Here is an 18,109-nt window from a genome sequence, read left to right as displayed (position 1 = left end):
TCTTTAATTATAAGTATTAATGACATTTAAGTAAGTTTAAAAAAAAAAATCAAAACTTGCAAGATTTTAATTGGTTTGTATTTTTGCAGTTCGCTGAAGACTGGATGTACTTTATTGAAGCTGGGTTTTATTTTATATCCTCCTCCTCTTTCATTTCCTTTCTAGTGTTTTGGGCTGTTTTGCAGAAGCATTTATTTAAGTTGCAGATGTGGCCACCTCTGTTGAAGGAGTAATAATTTTACCAGGTTATTGACAAAAAAAATCTGCATGAGCTGAAGGCCAACTTTGGATTCCCATTGATTTGTTAAACAAATTTATTTTTAGATAGTTTACTTCCTAAATGTTGTTGAAGTCCCCACTCTAAGATAGTATTTACACAAAAAAGTCCTACATTTATCAATGTGTGGATGACTGGCTGGTGGCACTGTGTCTAAACCACCAAGCCTCTTGGGCTTGCTGACTGTAAGGTCAGCGCGCCGGGGTTGCTTTGTCCCAGCTCCTGCCAACCTAGCAGTTCGCAAACATACCAGCGCAAGTAGATAAATAGGTACCACTATGGCAGGAAAGTAAACGGTGTTTCCATGGTTTAGTCGTGCTGGCTGCTCTAAAAGCTGTCTGCGGACAAACACCAGCTCCCTTAGCCTGAAAGCGGAGATGAGCACCCCACCTCATAGTTGAATTTGACTGGACTTAACTGTCCAGGGGTCCTTCCCCATTACCCGTGAGTATGGTTCGTAAAATACTTTGCTCAACCTAAACAGCCACATATGTCTCCTGCAGAAACTGCTTTATCTGAAAAAAATAATATTTGAATAAGCCTTAATGTACCTATATATATCCTCCATTAATAAGCTATAACTTCAAAGCTGATAAGTTGGATCCTAAGCAGTAGGAGATGGGTCATGATTTATTTATTTGGCATAACAGCAGAGAGCCAGGTCTGAGGGAGCCATAGGGTATGGCATAAGTACACTTCTCTCCCCTGATCTGCCTCTTGGTGCTGCTTCATTTTGGCCTCTCTGTGGTTGTGTAGTATTCCATTGGCATAGCAATGATTTTATACTGGCATATTTTTAATAGCAGAGGTGCAGCTCAGTGCATGCTGGTGAGATGATGTCTGCCAAATCCTAAAGCTCCTCAGCTTGCATATCAACCTAAATCACATTTGCAGGGTGTTTGTCAGGTTGGTTGTAGCACATGGGTGACACTTAACACTGTCTTTTGCCGTTAGTAATTTTGTCCTTCATGTGAGCTGCATGCATTCTGTGGAAGGATCCTAAATGTTTTTACACATTACTGGTTTTGTTTATACGAACAGACCACTGGAACTATTGTTAACTACAATCAAAAGATTGATTTCTGCTGGAACAAGAGAGTTTATTTTGGCAAGAAGAAAGAGATGCTATCAGAAACTCATTGTGTGGTGTTTGTTTAACAGATGGTCGTAGCCAATTCCAGACAAAATTCAAAAACACTGGTTAATCTATCTGTGTGTGTACTATACATAATGCAGTATATTGTTAATCTCTGTTAAATTCAGTGTTGCCCATAATAAAAAAGTGACAGCTAAGCAACTCCCCCCCCCCCAAATTATTACATTGATTATGTTAAATGCAGTTTTCGGAAAGACTTTGCTGCTTATTTTAGGGAAATCTTATGTTTTCTTGCAATATTTCTTGTTTGTTTGTTAGTTTGTTGTTGTTTTTTAGGTTGATGGATTTACACAGTGACATCAACGTGCACGGTGTTTCACAAAGTATCATCACTTTTAATTTGTATACCGTCTTTCTGTCTTACAATACTCAAGGTGGTTTACAAGCTGAAGAAACAAAGAATGTACACCTTATAACAATCTAATGCAATTCCAAAATGTGATAATAAAACATAGCTTTAAAATAAGCAATCTACATCAAATAAAGTAACATTCAACAATCATTAGAATAGTATAGAATAATAATATCAGCATATAAAAATTAAACAGAAACCCACTCTTAAGCAGAATTCAATAGCTAAACGAAATAAATTCTGCTTCTTGATTAATCATGCGTACATTTTTATTTAAACAAAAATGTTGTAATTAATTAATCCAAACCATTTGCAACTGCCAAGTTATTGTGAACCGTTTGACACAATTCTGTCAGAAACCTCTTTATTAAATAGTCCAAATGCAGGACTCAAGTAGATGTCACAGACAGTGGCAGAGGAACCCTCTCTGGCACCCGGGGCGGGATTCCAAGGGGCAGGGCGAACCGCCTGGTGACGCATGCACGGCATCCATTCAGACTGTGCATGCGCGGCATCCTGTTCGTATGGCCGTCCATACGGGCTGCCGGTTGCACGGCGTCTGTACGGGATGCGCATGTACATACTGACTGCACACACCCTCGGCCGCTCTACAGCTGGGGGGAGGCAGGGGCCATCTTGTCACCTCCCCAAGTGGCACCTGGGGCAGTTCTCCCCCTCCACCCCCCACTTAGTACGCCCCTGGTCACAGAATCATTGCAAAATTATCATACTAACCCCGCCTTAAGCACTGCAATGTGTCTTTAAAAGCTTTCTTTATTCAGCCTGCTTTTAATACCTGACAGGATATTCCAAAGCCTGTCTGGGAAGCAGTGAGGCATAATGGAGCAGCAGGGTCGCTTCTGTATCCACAGCCCTGCCCCTCATATGGCTCAAGTAAGAAGCTGCAGGGGATAAAGTGCTATCGCAGCTCCAGGCTGGTAGTGGGGTCAGGTCAGGATCCTGACAGCTCAGCTTCTTCCCTGTCCTCCAGTGCCCTGTTTGGGGGCTTTCCTTGGGCTGCCACTGCTGGGGATTCCACTGGCAGTACTTCCACTTTCCCCAAGGTTAATTTAGTCCAACCCTCTGCAATGCAGGAATCACAGCTAAAGAATCCTTGGCAGATGGCCATGCAACCTTTATTTAAACACCTCCAAGGAAAAGAGCCCTTCCACCTTCCAAGGCCATCTATTCCACTGTTGAAAGCTCTTAGCTTCTGGAAGTTCTTCCTACTGTTAACAGGAATATACAGACGTGCCATCACTGTTCTATGTTACAATGTGCTCCTGCTATGGCCAGTAACTCCAGAGTATAAATGTGGATATTGTAGGTTATAGCATTTCATGTGTGTGTTTTAGGTTCTGTCTACAAAGTGTTATTTAGTTCAGAGATAGCAGATCTTTTTTTTTCTATGAAGAGATGTTGAGCCCTGTGTGGATGAGGGCCATCTGATTGGATGTACTAAAGAAAGGAGCAAGACTAATGTTTCTGTACACCACACTATTAAGAAGATAAAGAGACTCCTCATGGATTAGATCAAAGGCCAATCTAGTCCAGCATTCTTATCCCATAGCGGCCAGCTGCAGTATCCATCTCCCACCCCCATTCCCCAGCAGTTGTTGTTCAGAGGTATACTGGTAATGTACAGTTATAGCTCTCTCTCTCTCTTAACAAAGAAGAAAGCAGTAGTAGAAAGTATTGACAGGTACAAAGATGGTATTTAGGATAGCTTTCATAGCAAGCAAAAACAAGATTGCTTTTCAGTGACTCCTCTTATGAACTTCAAGCTTAGGTGCTAATTAAAAAAAATTTCAGATACTGCAGACTTTACAGAATTGTCAGCAAACAGATACTGTTGGACTCTCAACACTCATATCATCCCTGACTTTGGTGCTTTCTGGCTTGGACTGCTAGAAGTTGGAATTTTACAACATCTGGAGGGCCACAGGTTCCCCATTCCTGGGCTACACATTAAAAACTAGCTAGGTTTGAGTGCAATTTCCAATGGTATATATGTTTTTGAATTTAAAATTTTAAGAGCACAATTTCTGTCTGCCTTTTACATGAGATGAGTTTAATGATTAATGGGATTTCAATTGATTATTTTAAAAACCTTTTCAGACAGAAGGCTAAAAATTGTGTATCCAGGGTGTAGCCATCCCTTAGATAGTTCTAGAGTTAATGATCAATTAATCCTCCCACCCATTCTGGGGTATGGCAGTAAGTTGTTGGCTAACAATCCTCTTTTCAAATATCCTGTCAGCCGTGTATGTACTCAGTAACCGAGGCAAACCACTATGTTATTTTCTCAATCTCTCATTTGCAATATGAGGATACTACATATAACTTTTAAAGGGCTGTGTGGTAGGACTTACTGAGAAAATGTAGGAACATTTGAACACTATATAAGTGTGAAGTATTTTATTTTTCTTAGAATCATAGAATCATAGAGTTGGAAGGGCCATCGAGTCCAACCCCCTGCCAAGCAGGAAACACCATCAGAGCACTCCTGACATATGGTTGTCAAGCCTCTGCTTAAAGACCTCCAAAGAAGGAGACTCCACCACGCTCCTTGGCAGCAAATTCCACTCTCTTACTGTCAGGAAGTTCTTCCTAATGTTTAGGTGGAATCTTCTTTCTTGTAGTTTGGAACCATTGCTCCGTGTCCGCTTCTCTGGAGCAGCAGAAAACAACCTTTCTCCCTCCTCTATGTGACATCCTTTTATATATTTGAACATGGCTATCATATCACCCCTTAACCTCGTCTTCTCCAGGCTAAACATGCCCAGCTCCCTTAGCCGTTCCTCATAAGGCATCGTTTCCAGGCCTTTGACCATTTTGGTTGCCCTCCTCTGGACACGTTCCAGTTTGTCAGTGTCCTTCTTGAACTGTGGTGCCCAGAACTGGACACAGTACTCCAGGTGAGGTCTGACCAGAGCAGAATACAGTGGCACTATTACTTCCCTTGATCTAGATGCTATACTCCTATTGATGCAGCCCAGAATTGCATTGGCTTTTTTAGCTGCTGCGTCACACTGTTGGCTCATGTCAAGTTTGTGGTCAACCAAGACTCCTAGATCCTTTTCACATGTACTGCTCTCAAGCCAGGTGTCACCCATCTTGTATTTGTGCCTCTCATTTTTTTTGCCCAAGTGCAATACTTTACATTTCTCCCTGTTAAAATTCATCTTGTTTGTTTTGGCCCAGTTCTCTAATCTGTCAAGGTCATTTTGAAGTGTGATCCTGTCCTCTGGGGTGTTAGCCACCCCTCCCAGTTTGGTGTCATCTGCAAATTTGATCAGGATGCCCTTGAGTCCATCATCCAAGTCGTTGATAAAGATGTTGAATAAGACCGGGCCCAAGACAGAACCCTGTGGCACCCCACTAGTCACTCTTCTCCAGGATGAAGAGGAACCATTGATGAGCGCCCTTTGGGTTCGGTCAGTCAGCCAGTTACAAATCCACTGAGTGGTAGCATAGTCAAGACCGCATTTTACCAGCTTCTTTACAAGAATATCATGGGGCACCTTGTCAAATGCCTTGCTGAAATCAAGGTAGGCTACATCCACTGCGTTCCCTTCATCTACCAGGCTTGTAATTCTGTCAAAAAACGAGATCAGGTTCGTTTGACATGACTTATTTTTCAGAAATCCATGCTGACTATTGGTGATCACAGCATTCCTTTCTAGGCGCTCACAGACTGTTTGCTTAATGATCTGCTCCAGAATCTTCCCTGGTATTGATGTCAGACTGACTGGGCGGTAATTATTTGGGTCCTCTCTTTTCTCCTTTTTGAAAATAGGGACAACATTTGCCCTCCTCCAGTCTGCCGGGACTTAGCCTGTTCTCCAGGAATTCTCAAAGATGACTGCTAGTGGTTCTGAGATCACATCTGCCAGTTCTTTTAATACTCTTGGATGCAGTTCATCTGGCCCTGGAGACTTGAATACATCTAGACTAGCCAAGTATTCTTGTACTATCTCCTTAGTTATTCTGGGCTGTGTTTCCTCTGCTGAATCATTTGCTCCAAATTCTTCAGGTCGGGCATTGTTTTCTTTACCAGAGAAGACTGAGGCAAAGAAGGCATTGAGGAGTTCAGCCCTTTCTGTGTCCCCTGTTTGCATTTCACCATCTTCTCCTCTGAGTGACCCCATGGTTTCTTAAAAATGAAAAACAAACAAACCTGCATTTACTGTAAGACATGGAAAGTTTTCTGTTATTGCATACTGTATAGTATATTCTACTGTATAGTATATTCTATTACAGAATAGTGTCTATTACTATACTGTACAGGTCTTAATAGTGGGGGGATAAACAACTTGGATGCTTGATACAGTACATTACCTTTGTGATGGGTTTTAACTTACTGTTCTTAAGTGTAGCTACCAACCAGCACAGTCTTCTGAAGATAAGGCAGATTAAAACAAAGTTAAGCAATGCTTCTAAAATATCCTATTAATATTCATTGGATACCTTTAAAACATTTCAACTAGACTGCTCATAGGTGTGGCTTGTTGTAAAAAGTAAAAATGCTCAGCATTGCTATAAACCTGTCACCTCCCTGCTGTCCTGCAAACAAAAGATACTAAAATTTACAAGCAGCATGTGATACAAAAGATAAATTGAGTTGTTACCCACCCTCTGAAATGAAGTGCCCATGCTGTTACATTACAGATTTCCCATTGTTAATTATAGTCTGGGACAGGGTGTTGCTGTGTTGTCCTGTTGCCGGTTCTTTGTGAGCAACAGATGAACTTGACCTCTTTTCAGTTCTACTCACTGAGAAATGGGCAGTAAGTTTTATGCCTCCTCCCTGCCACTGCCCCCACCCTTTTTGTTTACAATTTGTAGCACACTGGATGTTCAGATCAATCTGTGATTGAAGGACATGTGCTTCAAAACCTATCAGGGCAATTTGGGGTTAGTGACTTTTTAAACACTTTTTAAAACTTCAGGTTTATCCTGTACACAACTGAACAATGCAGAGGAGTCCTGGAATTTTTCTATGTGATGCACATTCTAATGCACCATGTTGGAGCTCCTGATCTTGCAAGTGTGTGTTGTTTCTTACAACGTCACAGCACCTCTCAGTTATTTGATCCAGCTATTCGTTTTATTTAACACATTTATGTTCCACCCTTCCTCCAAGGAGCTCAGGGTGGCATATTGAGGATTATTATTATTTACTAATTTATATACACTTAATGCCAAAATAGGTTTCTAAGTGATTTACAGAAATACAAAAACCAAGTTTCACAAACCCACGAAAATATAAATATCCACAATTAAAGTACAATTAAAGTACACAAAATATGTGAGACTGAAGTTCACTGTGGCTCTTCATGTGGCTTCAGCATGAATGTGAATGCAGTCACTATGTTAGCAGCTGCTAATTCTGAAATCTGGGACACAATCCGAAACCATTCCGACATATTCTAGAATAAAGATGGTTTGAAGGGAAGGGTGTTGTTGTTATGTGGACATATTTCCTGATGTTGCATCTACCTGTGTGATGCTTGGAAAGCCCTATGGCAGTATATTATAAGGCTCTAAGCCTACCACTCTGACTTTATAGAAGACCCATGTGAAGGAAGAAATGCCTGACCAAGCATGGCCACATGGATTCATGCTGCTTCCTAGCAGAAGTTCACATGAATGTACCAGCTTATTTTTTGCCTGCTTTTCTTGAACAAATTGTAACCAGGAAATGGCACCCCTCAGCAGAGTAACCAACTCAGATATTACTTTTGCCACACCGATGCATCCATAGTGATGTTCTGCATGGTGGAGGGCATCAGAGTATTAGATAGGGCTCTGAGCAGAAAAATAAAATGTGAAATATGTCTTCTCTATACAGCAGATAGTTCTGTTTAATTTAGAACACAATCCTATATATGTCTGCTCAGAAGTAAATTCTACTGAATTCAGTGGGGCCAACTCAAATATAAGTGGGCATAGGACTACAGAGTTGGTTCAGTTTAGGCCATGCTCTTTCTCTGTGGGCTTTACTTTAGGCAAACTTGCCACTTTTGTTAAAGCAAACACTTCTCTAGAGCATCACCTAGTCACTTTATGACAAATGATTGTTGGGCATCATGAGTTTTTCAAAAAAAGAAAAAGAAAGGATTAGATAACTGGGGAAGAATAATTGTTGAAAGGCTGTACCTAAAGAGGCATGAGCTGTGGAGTACAGTGGTACCTCGGGTTAAGAACTTAATTTGTTCTGGAGGTCCGTTCTTAACCTGAAACTGTTCTTAACCTGAGGTACCACTTTAGCTAATGGGGCCTCCTGCTGCTGCCGCGCCGTTGCGCCGCGGTTTCTGTTCTCATCCTGAAGCAAAGTTCTTAATCTGAGGTACCATTTATGGGTTAGCGGAGTCTGTAACCTGAAGCGTCTGTAACATTTAATTTAATCTTTGCATTTAACATGTAGGCTTTTTGCAATGCAAATAGGATCAGCTAGGGGGCTGATAGTTAAATAAATCAGAGCAGGTGTGGAAGATGAATGTAACCTCCCACCCATGCTACTATTCTGAGGAAAAACACCAGCATCTAAACATTTGAGAACACTAGGAATACATTGCTGGTTACTCAGCTAGCAAAAATTCAAATATGCTAATATTTAAATGTTTAATGGTAGTTGGTGAAGGATACAAAATATGATCTTTTACTCTTTTCTCTGTTTACATTTAATCAGCTCGTAAAAAGAGTTTGAAACCAGGATTAAATGCATGCAGGAAATCACTCACTACCAGGAAATCGCATAAAGAAACTAAATGTTTCCAGGAAAACTTGACTTTTAAAAAGCTGAGTTGCCTATTTAATTGATACTGGCAGTTGTGGATATTCAAAACACAAAAAGGTTAACGAAAATGATTTTAATGAGAACATGAACAATTTAAAAGAGCTGTCATGAAGATTCCACTGAGACTAGCTTCTACTTAGGTTGTTTCCAGAAATGGAACATTTGGGCAGAGTGTTATGAGTCAGTTTAGAATGTCTTGTTGAGTCTCTTTTTAGGAGTGTGTTACAATTAGAGGCAGGGGCAGCAATTGCCTATGTTTTCTGTGAGAAAGAAAAAAGATGCAGGCAGTTTCTTGCCAGAATTTCATTAGCTACTGCTTTTCTGAAGTCACTTGGTATAGTCAGATATGTTAAGCAAATACAGCAAATGAAAAACTTGCAAGATATAGATAGCTGTGCATCTCTCAATCTTTCACTTCTAACAAGTGGCTCATCGCCACTTCCTGTCATGGAGTTGCTGCTGAAAGAAACTAAAGGGGAAATGTGGGGCCTTGGTGCGAGGTACAGATGGCTGTGAAGGTTACACTGTGAATTGTGCACCTGTGAAGTGTAGATGTGGTGTATGCGTACAGTACCTCATGGGCTGGTGCTGCTTTTTTGTGCATCCTCAGGTAAGTTCGGGGGGGGGGTGTCTTTTGTTGAATGTTTTGTGTGGTGCCTTTTTTAATTAAAAAAGTATATATATTTTTTCATAAAAATAGAGCCAGACTTGTTAAAAGTAGGATCCACAGTAGTTAACACAGAGGACAATTTTTACTCCTGTGGTGCTTCAGCTACTGCAGCCCTCCGCAGAGTCACAGTGTGCTTTCATTAACTGGATGATAATAAAAAAATTTAAGGTAACAACAATGAGGTCACATTGTGTAGTCCCTGACAGTGTTGCCAGTCCATAATGTGTCAAGTATTATTATTTTTTTGTCTCTCATTATATGCAAGTACAATACATGTGAAACATCTATTTGAATAATAACATGCTGTTGTTCACCACACCCTCTGTTAAGTTCTTAACCCTTCCTAATGAGACTGACAGGCCATCGATTTTTGAGGTGGTTACTAAATAGCTTCCTTTTTGTGCTTATGGAGTTGATTGATCATAGTGAGCTGTTGCTGCCCTTAATTATATGAGTTAAATTTTTAAACATAATTATTCTGACTGCAGTTTTTAGAAATTGTTGTCTTATTTATGTTCTGTTTGGAAGCCACTTTGGCTTCCATGGGCTGAAAAGCCAGTTAAAAGTTAAATCTAAATACATAAATCAAATGAAATTTTCACTTGTTTTTACTTGCGTTCCTAACAGCTAAACTGGCTAGCTACTTTTTTCAAATTCCTGATGTTTCTGAGTAAACTTCTTTTTAGAGGCAAGTTTCCTGATAACTTATTATGGAAAGTTTATTACAGCACTCATATTATACAATGGTTAAGTTTTTGTCATAAAGACATTAGTCATAGATTCTTAAGCTTAGATTTCAGAATAGTATGAAAATATAGTATGTCTCCTCTTAGAGATTATAGAAATCATAGATAAAGCCATTCAAGAAATTAAAATGCTGTCAATGGTTGCTTAGTATTAGATTTTCTGTCTTTAAAAGAAACAGTGTTTACTAATTTTGTGGCTTTACTGCTATAAATGTCTTGCTGACAACAAGAGAAAGAAAGTCTTAGATTACTTACTGTCATAGAGTATTCAGTTACAAAAATAGTCAGAAAAGTTCCTCAAACCTCTCCCAGAATAGTTTAAATGTTCTATGAAAGTGAACCATATGTCAGTACAAAATTTTTTTCCCTTCCAGTAGCACCTTAAAGACCAACTAAGTTAGTTCTTGGTATGAGCTTTCGTGTGCATGCACACTTCTTCAGATACACTGAAACAGAAGTTTCCAGACCCTTCTATATAGTGAGAAGGTGGGGAGGGGTATTACTCAGAAGGGTGGTGGGAATGGGTGATTATCTGCCAATCACCCATTCCCACCACCCTTCTGAGTAATACCCCTCCCCACCTTCTCACTATATAGAAGGGTCTGGAAACTTCTGTTTCAGTGTATCTGAAGAAGTGTGCATGCACACGAAAGCTCATACCAAGAACTAACTTAGTTGGTCTTTAAGGTGCTACTGGAAGGATTTTTTTTTTGTTTTGACTATGGCAGACCAACACGGCTACCTATCTGTAACTGAACATATGTCAGTAGTTAGTAAAGTGAAACTTGTTAGTTAATTCGTTAAGATTTAGTACTAAACTGAAGATTAAAGCAATTTCTAAAACATTGATCCATAACAACAAATGGCTATATTTGCATGAGTCCTTTTCATGATGAATCAGTGATTTATTTATTGTCAAAATGTATATATTTCCTTTTTAGAAAACATTCAATGCATCTTAAAACAAGTGCTTATTCTTGTCATTCCAAAACTGAATAATCTTTGCCATCTGCATGCTGTTAGTATTGCAGAAGTATTGATTTTTCCTGCCTTTCTGTAGTGAACACTAGAAAACTGTGTTTATGTAATCCAGGGGTTATACCTGACAGACTCTGAGCTAGGTCACACCTAAGGAGGCTGGCAGATGGAACCCTAAACATCTTTTCCCCAACACCTGCCATAGATCTCTGACTTTACTTCCTTCCTACTTCTTCTCCAAGTTCAGTATTAGTATGAGCTAGCATGTCCTAGTGTTGACTTCTTGGCTCCAACTTGGCTAAATGCAAAACCTATACTTAGACTGGCTCTGTTTGCTATGAGTAATACACCTTAAGTTTCTTTTATCCCTTCAACCAGCAATCTTACCATACTATTACTTTTTGCACACTACTGCAATATAGTTACCAAACTCCAACAGGTCATGGGCTTAGTACCAGTTTTTCTGTTGGTACAGAAAGATTTTAAATGAAAAATAATGGTTCAAGCAGGCATTAATGAGGGTGCTCTATATTCCAACCGCATGATATCCTTGTATTCCAGGAGGTTCATGGCAGAGGGGAGGCTATACTGCCACTGTAGAAATGGGATCAACAGCCTATTGTTCAGGTGACCAGCTATTATATTATATGTAGATCAAACATTATATCAAAATAACTTTATATGAAGTGCTTATTATTTCAGTGTGTGTGTGAATAAATCATGTTTTTGTAAGTTTTTGCATAATTCCTGCCTGATAAATACTCATTACAGAGCCACTAAATTTTCTTATCAAATCAAAGATCAACAAGGGTAGTAATGTCTTGCTGCAGAAGAGTTACTCTTCTTACCAGTTATCTTAACTGGAGATGAGAAAGAGATATCTACAGTAATTATATTAAAGAGTGGGGCTTTAGTTACAAGAATTAAAATGAGACATTGGAAAAGGAAGTCTAGGTTATCATTATCACCGGTTTAAAGCTACTGATGAAAGAGGATTTATGCATAACACTCAGAGAGGAAATGCAAACCTCTGTCATAAAGACAGTTGAGTTTCCTGTGATGTAGACTGAATTATAGAATGGTAAATAGGCTCAAAGCAGAGGACTCTTCCCTTCCACTCTTTTACCAAGCTAATCACAGGCTAAATGGTATTACCTATCCTCCAATCATGCAAGTTCACTCACCTATACATCTCTTGTCATAAAAGACTCTTGAATATGCCATAAGACTTACCAAATATGTTTTGGCATGAGATTTCAGGGACCAGAGCCCACTTTATCAGATGCATGGAGTGTTATCCTCAGTTGGCAGGTGTTGAAACTGTATAGTATTGTTCTTTAAGGGGAATGGTTTGGCAGTGATACAGGGAAAGGTCTAAGGGGATATATTTTTATGTATCTCCCACTGAATATTATGAAAAGTGAAAGCAAGTGGGGTTCGTTACATGGAAGAAGAAGAAAAAAATACGAGGCACTACACTTCTGTAAAACAAGAAAATCCTTAATAAAAAAAATATTTTTAAAAAAAAAGAAAGAAAGAAAGAAAGTGGGGTTTCTACTCCTTCCTTTTCTCTATAGTCTGTAGAAATAGAATTCTGTTTGCTGTAAGCACAGTTTGTGAGGCAGAGCAAGAACTGTGTTAAAGAAGTAAAGTTTCCAAGAACCATCACTCCTGTTAAGAAAACCTTGCCTCTTGCAAGAGTGGCTGTATGTACAGATGGATAGAAAAAAACCAACAAATGGTAAAAGGTGGGGTCAAAGTATTCGGTATGAGAGCTGATGTATATATGTAAACTAGCACTGAAATAATTAGCACTGCCTGAAAGCAAGCTAGTTATTTTGATGTATCCTTCTGCACAGATGTGCATTAGAATATTTGTGCACATCTGTGTGTCTCTATTCAACAAAGTGCAAAACAACAACAGCAGAATCTCCCAGTTCTTAGTCTTGTGATATTTTGAGGCCCTTACTCTGTTCTATGGTAGCAACAAAGGTAACAGGAGACTTTGTTCCCTACTGCCATGGCAAGCTTGCCAACATGAACAAAAAGCAACTGGGGCCTCCTAAAGCATAAAGACAAGACAATAGTTTGGCACCAGTTTCCTGGCACAATGTGCTGCATAAAATTATACACTGAAATTAAGCATACGTTCAGCTACAATGCCACATTTGTTGAAAGTAACATAATGTTTGGATGTAGATGCCAAAGTCCACCTCGAACAGAAAAGCTGACATGAAGTCATCCTCAGTTTCACAGTGGAACTGAATATACCACTTGTAATACATCAAAACACATCCACTGAATTGACAGGACAGAGCAATCTGCTCCAATCCCTGCTTCTGTTCATTCTTTTTTAACTCTCTATTTTCACAGGTTATAATTATCCACAGTTATATAGTTAGCTAAATTGGTGTATTTGGTATAAAGTGTGGTACTTGTAGAACACAAGCTCAACGGACCTCACACCTGTGGTTCTCATTCTGCTATTTGAGATCCAATGTAAATTGGATATAAAACTGTCAGGAATAGATTAACCTTCTTATCATTTGCAAGGTTACTTAAAGAACTATTACCGGTAATGTGTCTTTCCCTGCAATAGGTAGCAAAATGAAGCCTATTAAAAAGAGTTTTCTGAAATAAGCCACAGCAGTTGATGTGATCTCCTGTTACACAACTTGATGCCAGTTTTCTTTGTGGAATTGTAAGCAGGTTGAACCTTGGTGCAAGATTTAAAAATGTCCTGCCTTTTATTATTAATGTCTTACTCAGGTTTCTGCTTTGAAATAAAAATCACAGATGCCAAATGGGAAATTTGATTACTTGATACAATAGCCTAGGATTAGTGGTTCTTTCAAAAATAGACTAATCTCATGGGTTTACTTACCTGCCACAGCAATCTAATAAGTAGGCTGTGATTTTCCATTTGGAAAACATCTTTTCTACCAATATTTCTCTTGGTAGGGCAAAGTTATAATTCTCCTTTTAATGACAAATGAAGTAAAGAAAAAATAAATGGAATTAATGTTCTAAAATTCATATTAACTTATTTTAGTGGCTAACAGTGGTATTGTTTGTGAATGGGTAAGATGCCACACATAAAATATATGTGAGTGTTTTCATTCCGCAAGTGACCTGTTCGTTTTTTGCAATTTGAAATGACCAATTAAAATGTGATTTGCATTAAATGGGCCTAATCTTTAAGTGAAAAGGTATACTGTAGTTGTATAAGATGCCCAGTGCGAGAATATCTGCTCACCTGGGGCTCCGGTAGGGTGGCACTTCCCGCACTCTGCGGCTGGTCCTGGGAGGCAGCCATCTCCCAACGCAACTATGGGAGCTCCAAACATGCTGGGGCCTCCGTTTTGAGCAGGCCTTGCCCAAAAAGCCAATCAGGGCAGGGGCATGTTTTTGTCTAATCTTTTAGCAAAAAGGTATGCCCAGTGTGAGAATGCATTATGTGTAAGTTGGTATGCCATTAAATTTTAATGTTTGGTATGTTAAAAGGTTAATTTGTTCAATCAATAATTACAGGTTGAATTTACTTTTTGATTTATTTAGTTAGAGCAGTGCTTCTCAACCTTTTTTCTCTGGGCTACGCTTTTGGTAGCTCTTTCCAGGTTTTCCAGAGATGTGTGGAAAAGAATTACATGGAAATGTACAAATATAAGAGGTGCTTTTGACTTTGTGTTATTGAGGTTGGAGGACACATATGTAGAAGTGTATGCATGCAAGAGATGCAGGGCAATGTGATTAAAAAGGTGAGAAGAGTGAATTAGTGAATAGCTTCTACCTATCTTCAAACACAGCAGGATAGGAAGCATACCCTGACCCCCATCCTGTAATGTCATTTCAGGTTTGCCATTTGCTTTTCATACATACTTTATTATTATTTCTAAGCCCCAAACTCAAATTTTCTAGAATGTCCCCTGTGCTTTCACCCTTTCCAGTGTTATATGTGAAATGGTATCTTTTAAGGACAGGCAACAGTTAACATTTTCATGAAAGAGAGAGCTTTCTAGTCTACACTATAGACTATCTTCTGCATATCTTTTCTACCAGGAAGTATTTAAGTTGCCAATTGTGACAGCTTGATAAGTTGTATACAAATGTACCTGTGCCTGGAGTTGTCTCTTTGAAAGAAACAAACCTCAAAGAAGCTGTGCTTATCAGTGAGGATTTCAGTTTTTTTTAAAAAAACCACTTCTGGATAGCCTTTAAAAAGTACATTCAGGGCTAAATGTTTTTGATGTAGAATGTTTGTTTCTGGTGCTGGAGTTTCAGGTTATGCTGGAGAAACCCTGTATTAGCTATCTGCGTGCAGTACAAAGTTGGCCTTTCCCATTTATGTGTAGGTATCTTTGGGATTGTTGTGTTGGTGACCTTGTGTGAGTTGATTTCATGCCCATTCCCGACAGCAGTGCTTCAGTTAGCAGTAGCTAAATGCTCTGCTGGCTGGTTGGCATTCACTCAAAGAGGGTAAGGTGCCAGGGGGCTGCCACTATGCATTCATTCATTCAGCATCTGTTGAAAAAACAAAGGTTGTTACACGGTCACCCTGAAACTTCAGGTGTCTAGACTGCTGGGTATGCAGTCCAACTCTCATATGATACTGTGGCCATGTAAACACTTGAAAAATGTTTTAGTTGTATTATAATGATATAAGTTGAAAAATAAACATGTAAGAAATATTTTGTTTGCTGGTCTTTTGCTAAGATATGAGCCCTTCTTTTTCTTTTTCTTTAATAGAAGAAACGCAAGCAGAGCGCCCAGAGCGAAGATGTAATCAGTGTCTGCAGCTTTGACTCAAGTGTGAGTAATTCTTTTCTGAAATGTAATGTGTCCAGTGTGGTTTTCTAGAGTGGAATAACATTGACTATTTGGGGGCCAAACTGTTTGCTTCTGTCATAAAAATACCGTCTGCTCTGCATGTTGAAATATTGCTGACAAACTTAAAACTTACTATTTTTGAAGCATGTGTAATTGAAGGAAACAAGTTTTAGGTCCAGGAAGATAGTGCAAGTGGAATAGAACATTGTTGCATGAACTCCTGCTGATAAATTAATATTACAGCTTAAATTTCTGCATGCAACCCCAAAACATCAAGCCATGCAGAAATATATTCCTGTGCTGTGACTTTACTTGATTATGAGTTACACTGGTGTTGTAAAATGCACTTGGAAACTAATTCCATCCTAATACCTTTCTTGAATCCCTAATGAAGACTTATATTAAAAGTGGCACTTTTAATACTATGGACTGATTCGGACATAATACATCCAGTGGTCATGTTCACATGTTCATGTTAAACCACCAAGCTGCATTGCCAGCTGAAAATACAATTGTTTGCACATGTATTTGTTGAATAGAAAGTGTCTTTTTATTTGATTTTGTTTCAATTGTTGTTAATTGGTTGCTGCTGTGTGTGTTGGTTTTTATATGCCTCGTGATTTGAATTCAGTGAAATTGCTCTTAATGTTTTAAATTTATTTTACTATTACCCTATTTAAGGATTGTGTGTTGATGAAGGGCAGATTAACAATGTTCTCAAATGTATAAACAATAAACTTAAACCATGGCTAAGAATGATGTATATGAGCTGGAATAAACCTGCGTGAGCCTTGGATGTGCACACTCTGCCTTTCCTTCTACCCAGACAGGATGAGGACCTCAGCAGTATTTACTTTCAGGTGTCTTTTAAATATCGCTGGGCATAGCATCCAAACTCAGAAGAGGCAGACTGGGATAGTGAGGGATTTGGAAACCAAGTCTTACAATGAATACTTGAAAAGCTGGGCGTGTTTAGCCTGGAGAAGAGTAAAGGAAGATATAGTAGCAATCTTCAAATACCTGAAGGGGCTGTCAGACAGAAGATGGAGCAAACTTTTTCCTTATTTATTAAGAGGGCAAGACCAGAACCTGTAGGTGGAAATTACAGTGAAGCAGATTTCAGCTGAATGTTAGGATAAATATTCTAATGTAAAATCTGTTCAGCAGTGGAACATGATGGCTTTGGGTGAGGGGTAGACTCTCTTTCACTGGAAACATTTACTTGACAAACCACCTATCAGGAATGCATTTTGCCATGAGCAGGAGGTGGACTGGATCATCACCAAGATGCCTTCTAACATTACACTTAATGCAATAAGGGTGCTTCCAAAGCAGTATTACTGCTCTAAAAAAATGTGCCTGCCTTCCTCTGATGCCTACCTGCTTTGGTTGAAAATTGAACATGTTCCATGTACTTTCCAGCAGCAAGATGCAGGCCTTCTGTTCCGGCAGAATCTGTAAACCTTTGTGACCTTTTAATTTTCTTCCTGCTGTGTGTGCTTGTTTTAATTGAAGCCAACTCCAGGTTAATGGAGACCCTAAGCAAAGTGTCCTTGGGATGGGTCTACTCCTTTTGTCAGTGGTCCTTGGTCAGTTCACCTAACTGCAGTGGCAGTGCTCAGAGCAATGCTGGGTGATTATGCCTTTCAGATTTCCCAAGTGATGGTAGGTCTGGTGGCATTTTGAGAAATTACAGCTACTGCTCAGAGTGCCAAGCCAGAACAAAATCAAATTTAAGAAAAGCCCAGATCAGACCATGCTCATTAGGGCTGATGACTTTACTTGATTATGAGTTATACTGGTGTTGTAAAATGCACTTGGAAACTAATTCCATCCTAATACCTTTCTTGAATCCCTAATGAAGACTTATATTAAAAGTGGCACTTTTAATACTATGGACTGATTCGGACATAATACATCCAGTGGTATCTGCTGTAGTCCAGAATATATGGATGGCACCAAACTGGGGAAGGCTGCTATAAAGGATCATAATGTTTCTATCTTTGGGGGGCCACCAGGGGCGCATTGGAAGATGGTCGACAATACCACCTCTCTGGCTCACACGGGGTAATTAAGAGGCTGATATGGGAGTATGCAGCCTCCCTTGTTTACCCCAGGGAATGGGGAAACACTGCCTTGCCTGCGGTTGCCATAAATCACCCCCGAGTTCGAAAGAAGGGGGTGAAGGCACTAGGCACACAGCCCCCATGGGAGCCGGCTCTCCCAGACGCTGTCTCTGATCGCACGAACTGGCTGAAGGAGCTCGAATTAAACAATTAGAGAAGAAACAAATGCACATAT

At 39.5% G+C, this 18,109-nt stretch overlaps 1 protein-coding gene across 7 annotated transcripts in view; it reads left to right on the top strand.

Moving 5' to 3' along the window:
• The window catches only part of ARHGEF3 (Rho guanine nucleotide exchange factor 3), a 125,042-nt gene that overhangs the window by 48,265 nt on the left and 58,668 nt on the right, over positions 1-18,109 (top strand). For 6 of the 7 annotated variants that reach the window (XM_081899996.1, XM_081900000.1, XM_081900003.1 and 3 more), the window contains one exon: positions 15,728-15,790. In XM_081899996.1, coding sequence (XP_081756122.1) covers positions 15,728-15,790 — 63 coding nt within the window. Of the gene's footprint in view, positions 1-9,111; positions 9,198-15,727; positions 15,791-18,109 lie in introns of those variants that run through there. The other variant, XM_081900005.1, reaches the window with a different exon arrangement.

The sequence above is a fragment of the Podarcis melisellensis genome (assembly GCF_964234715.1).
Source record: "Podarcis melisellensis genome assembly, chromosome: 2".
In the NCBI taxonomy this organism is placed as follows: Eukaryota; Metazoa; Chordata; class Lepidosauria; order Squamata; family Lacertidae; genus Podarcis; species Podarcis melisellensis.
Note: the sequence above shows the minus strand (reverse complement) of the source record. Positions and strands in the feature narration are given on the sequence as shown.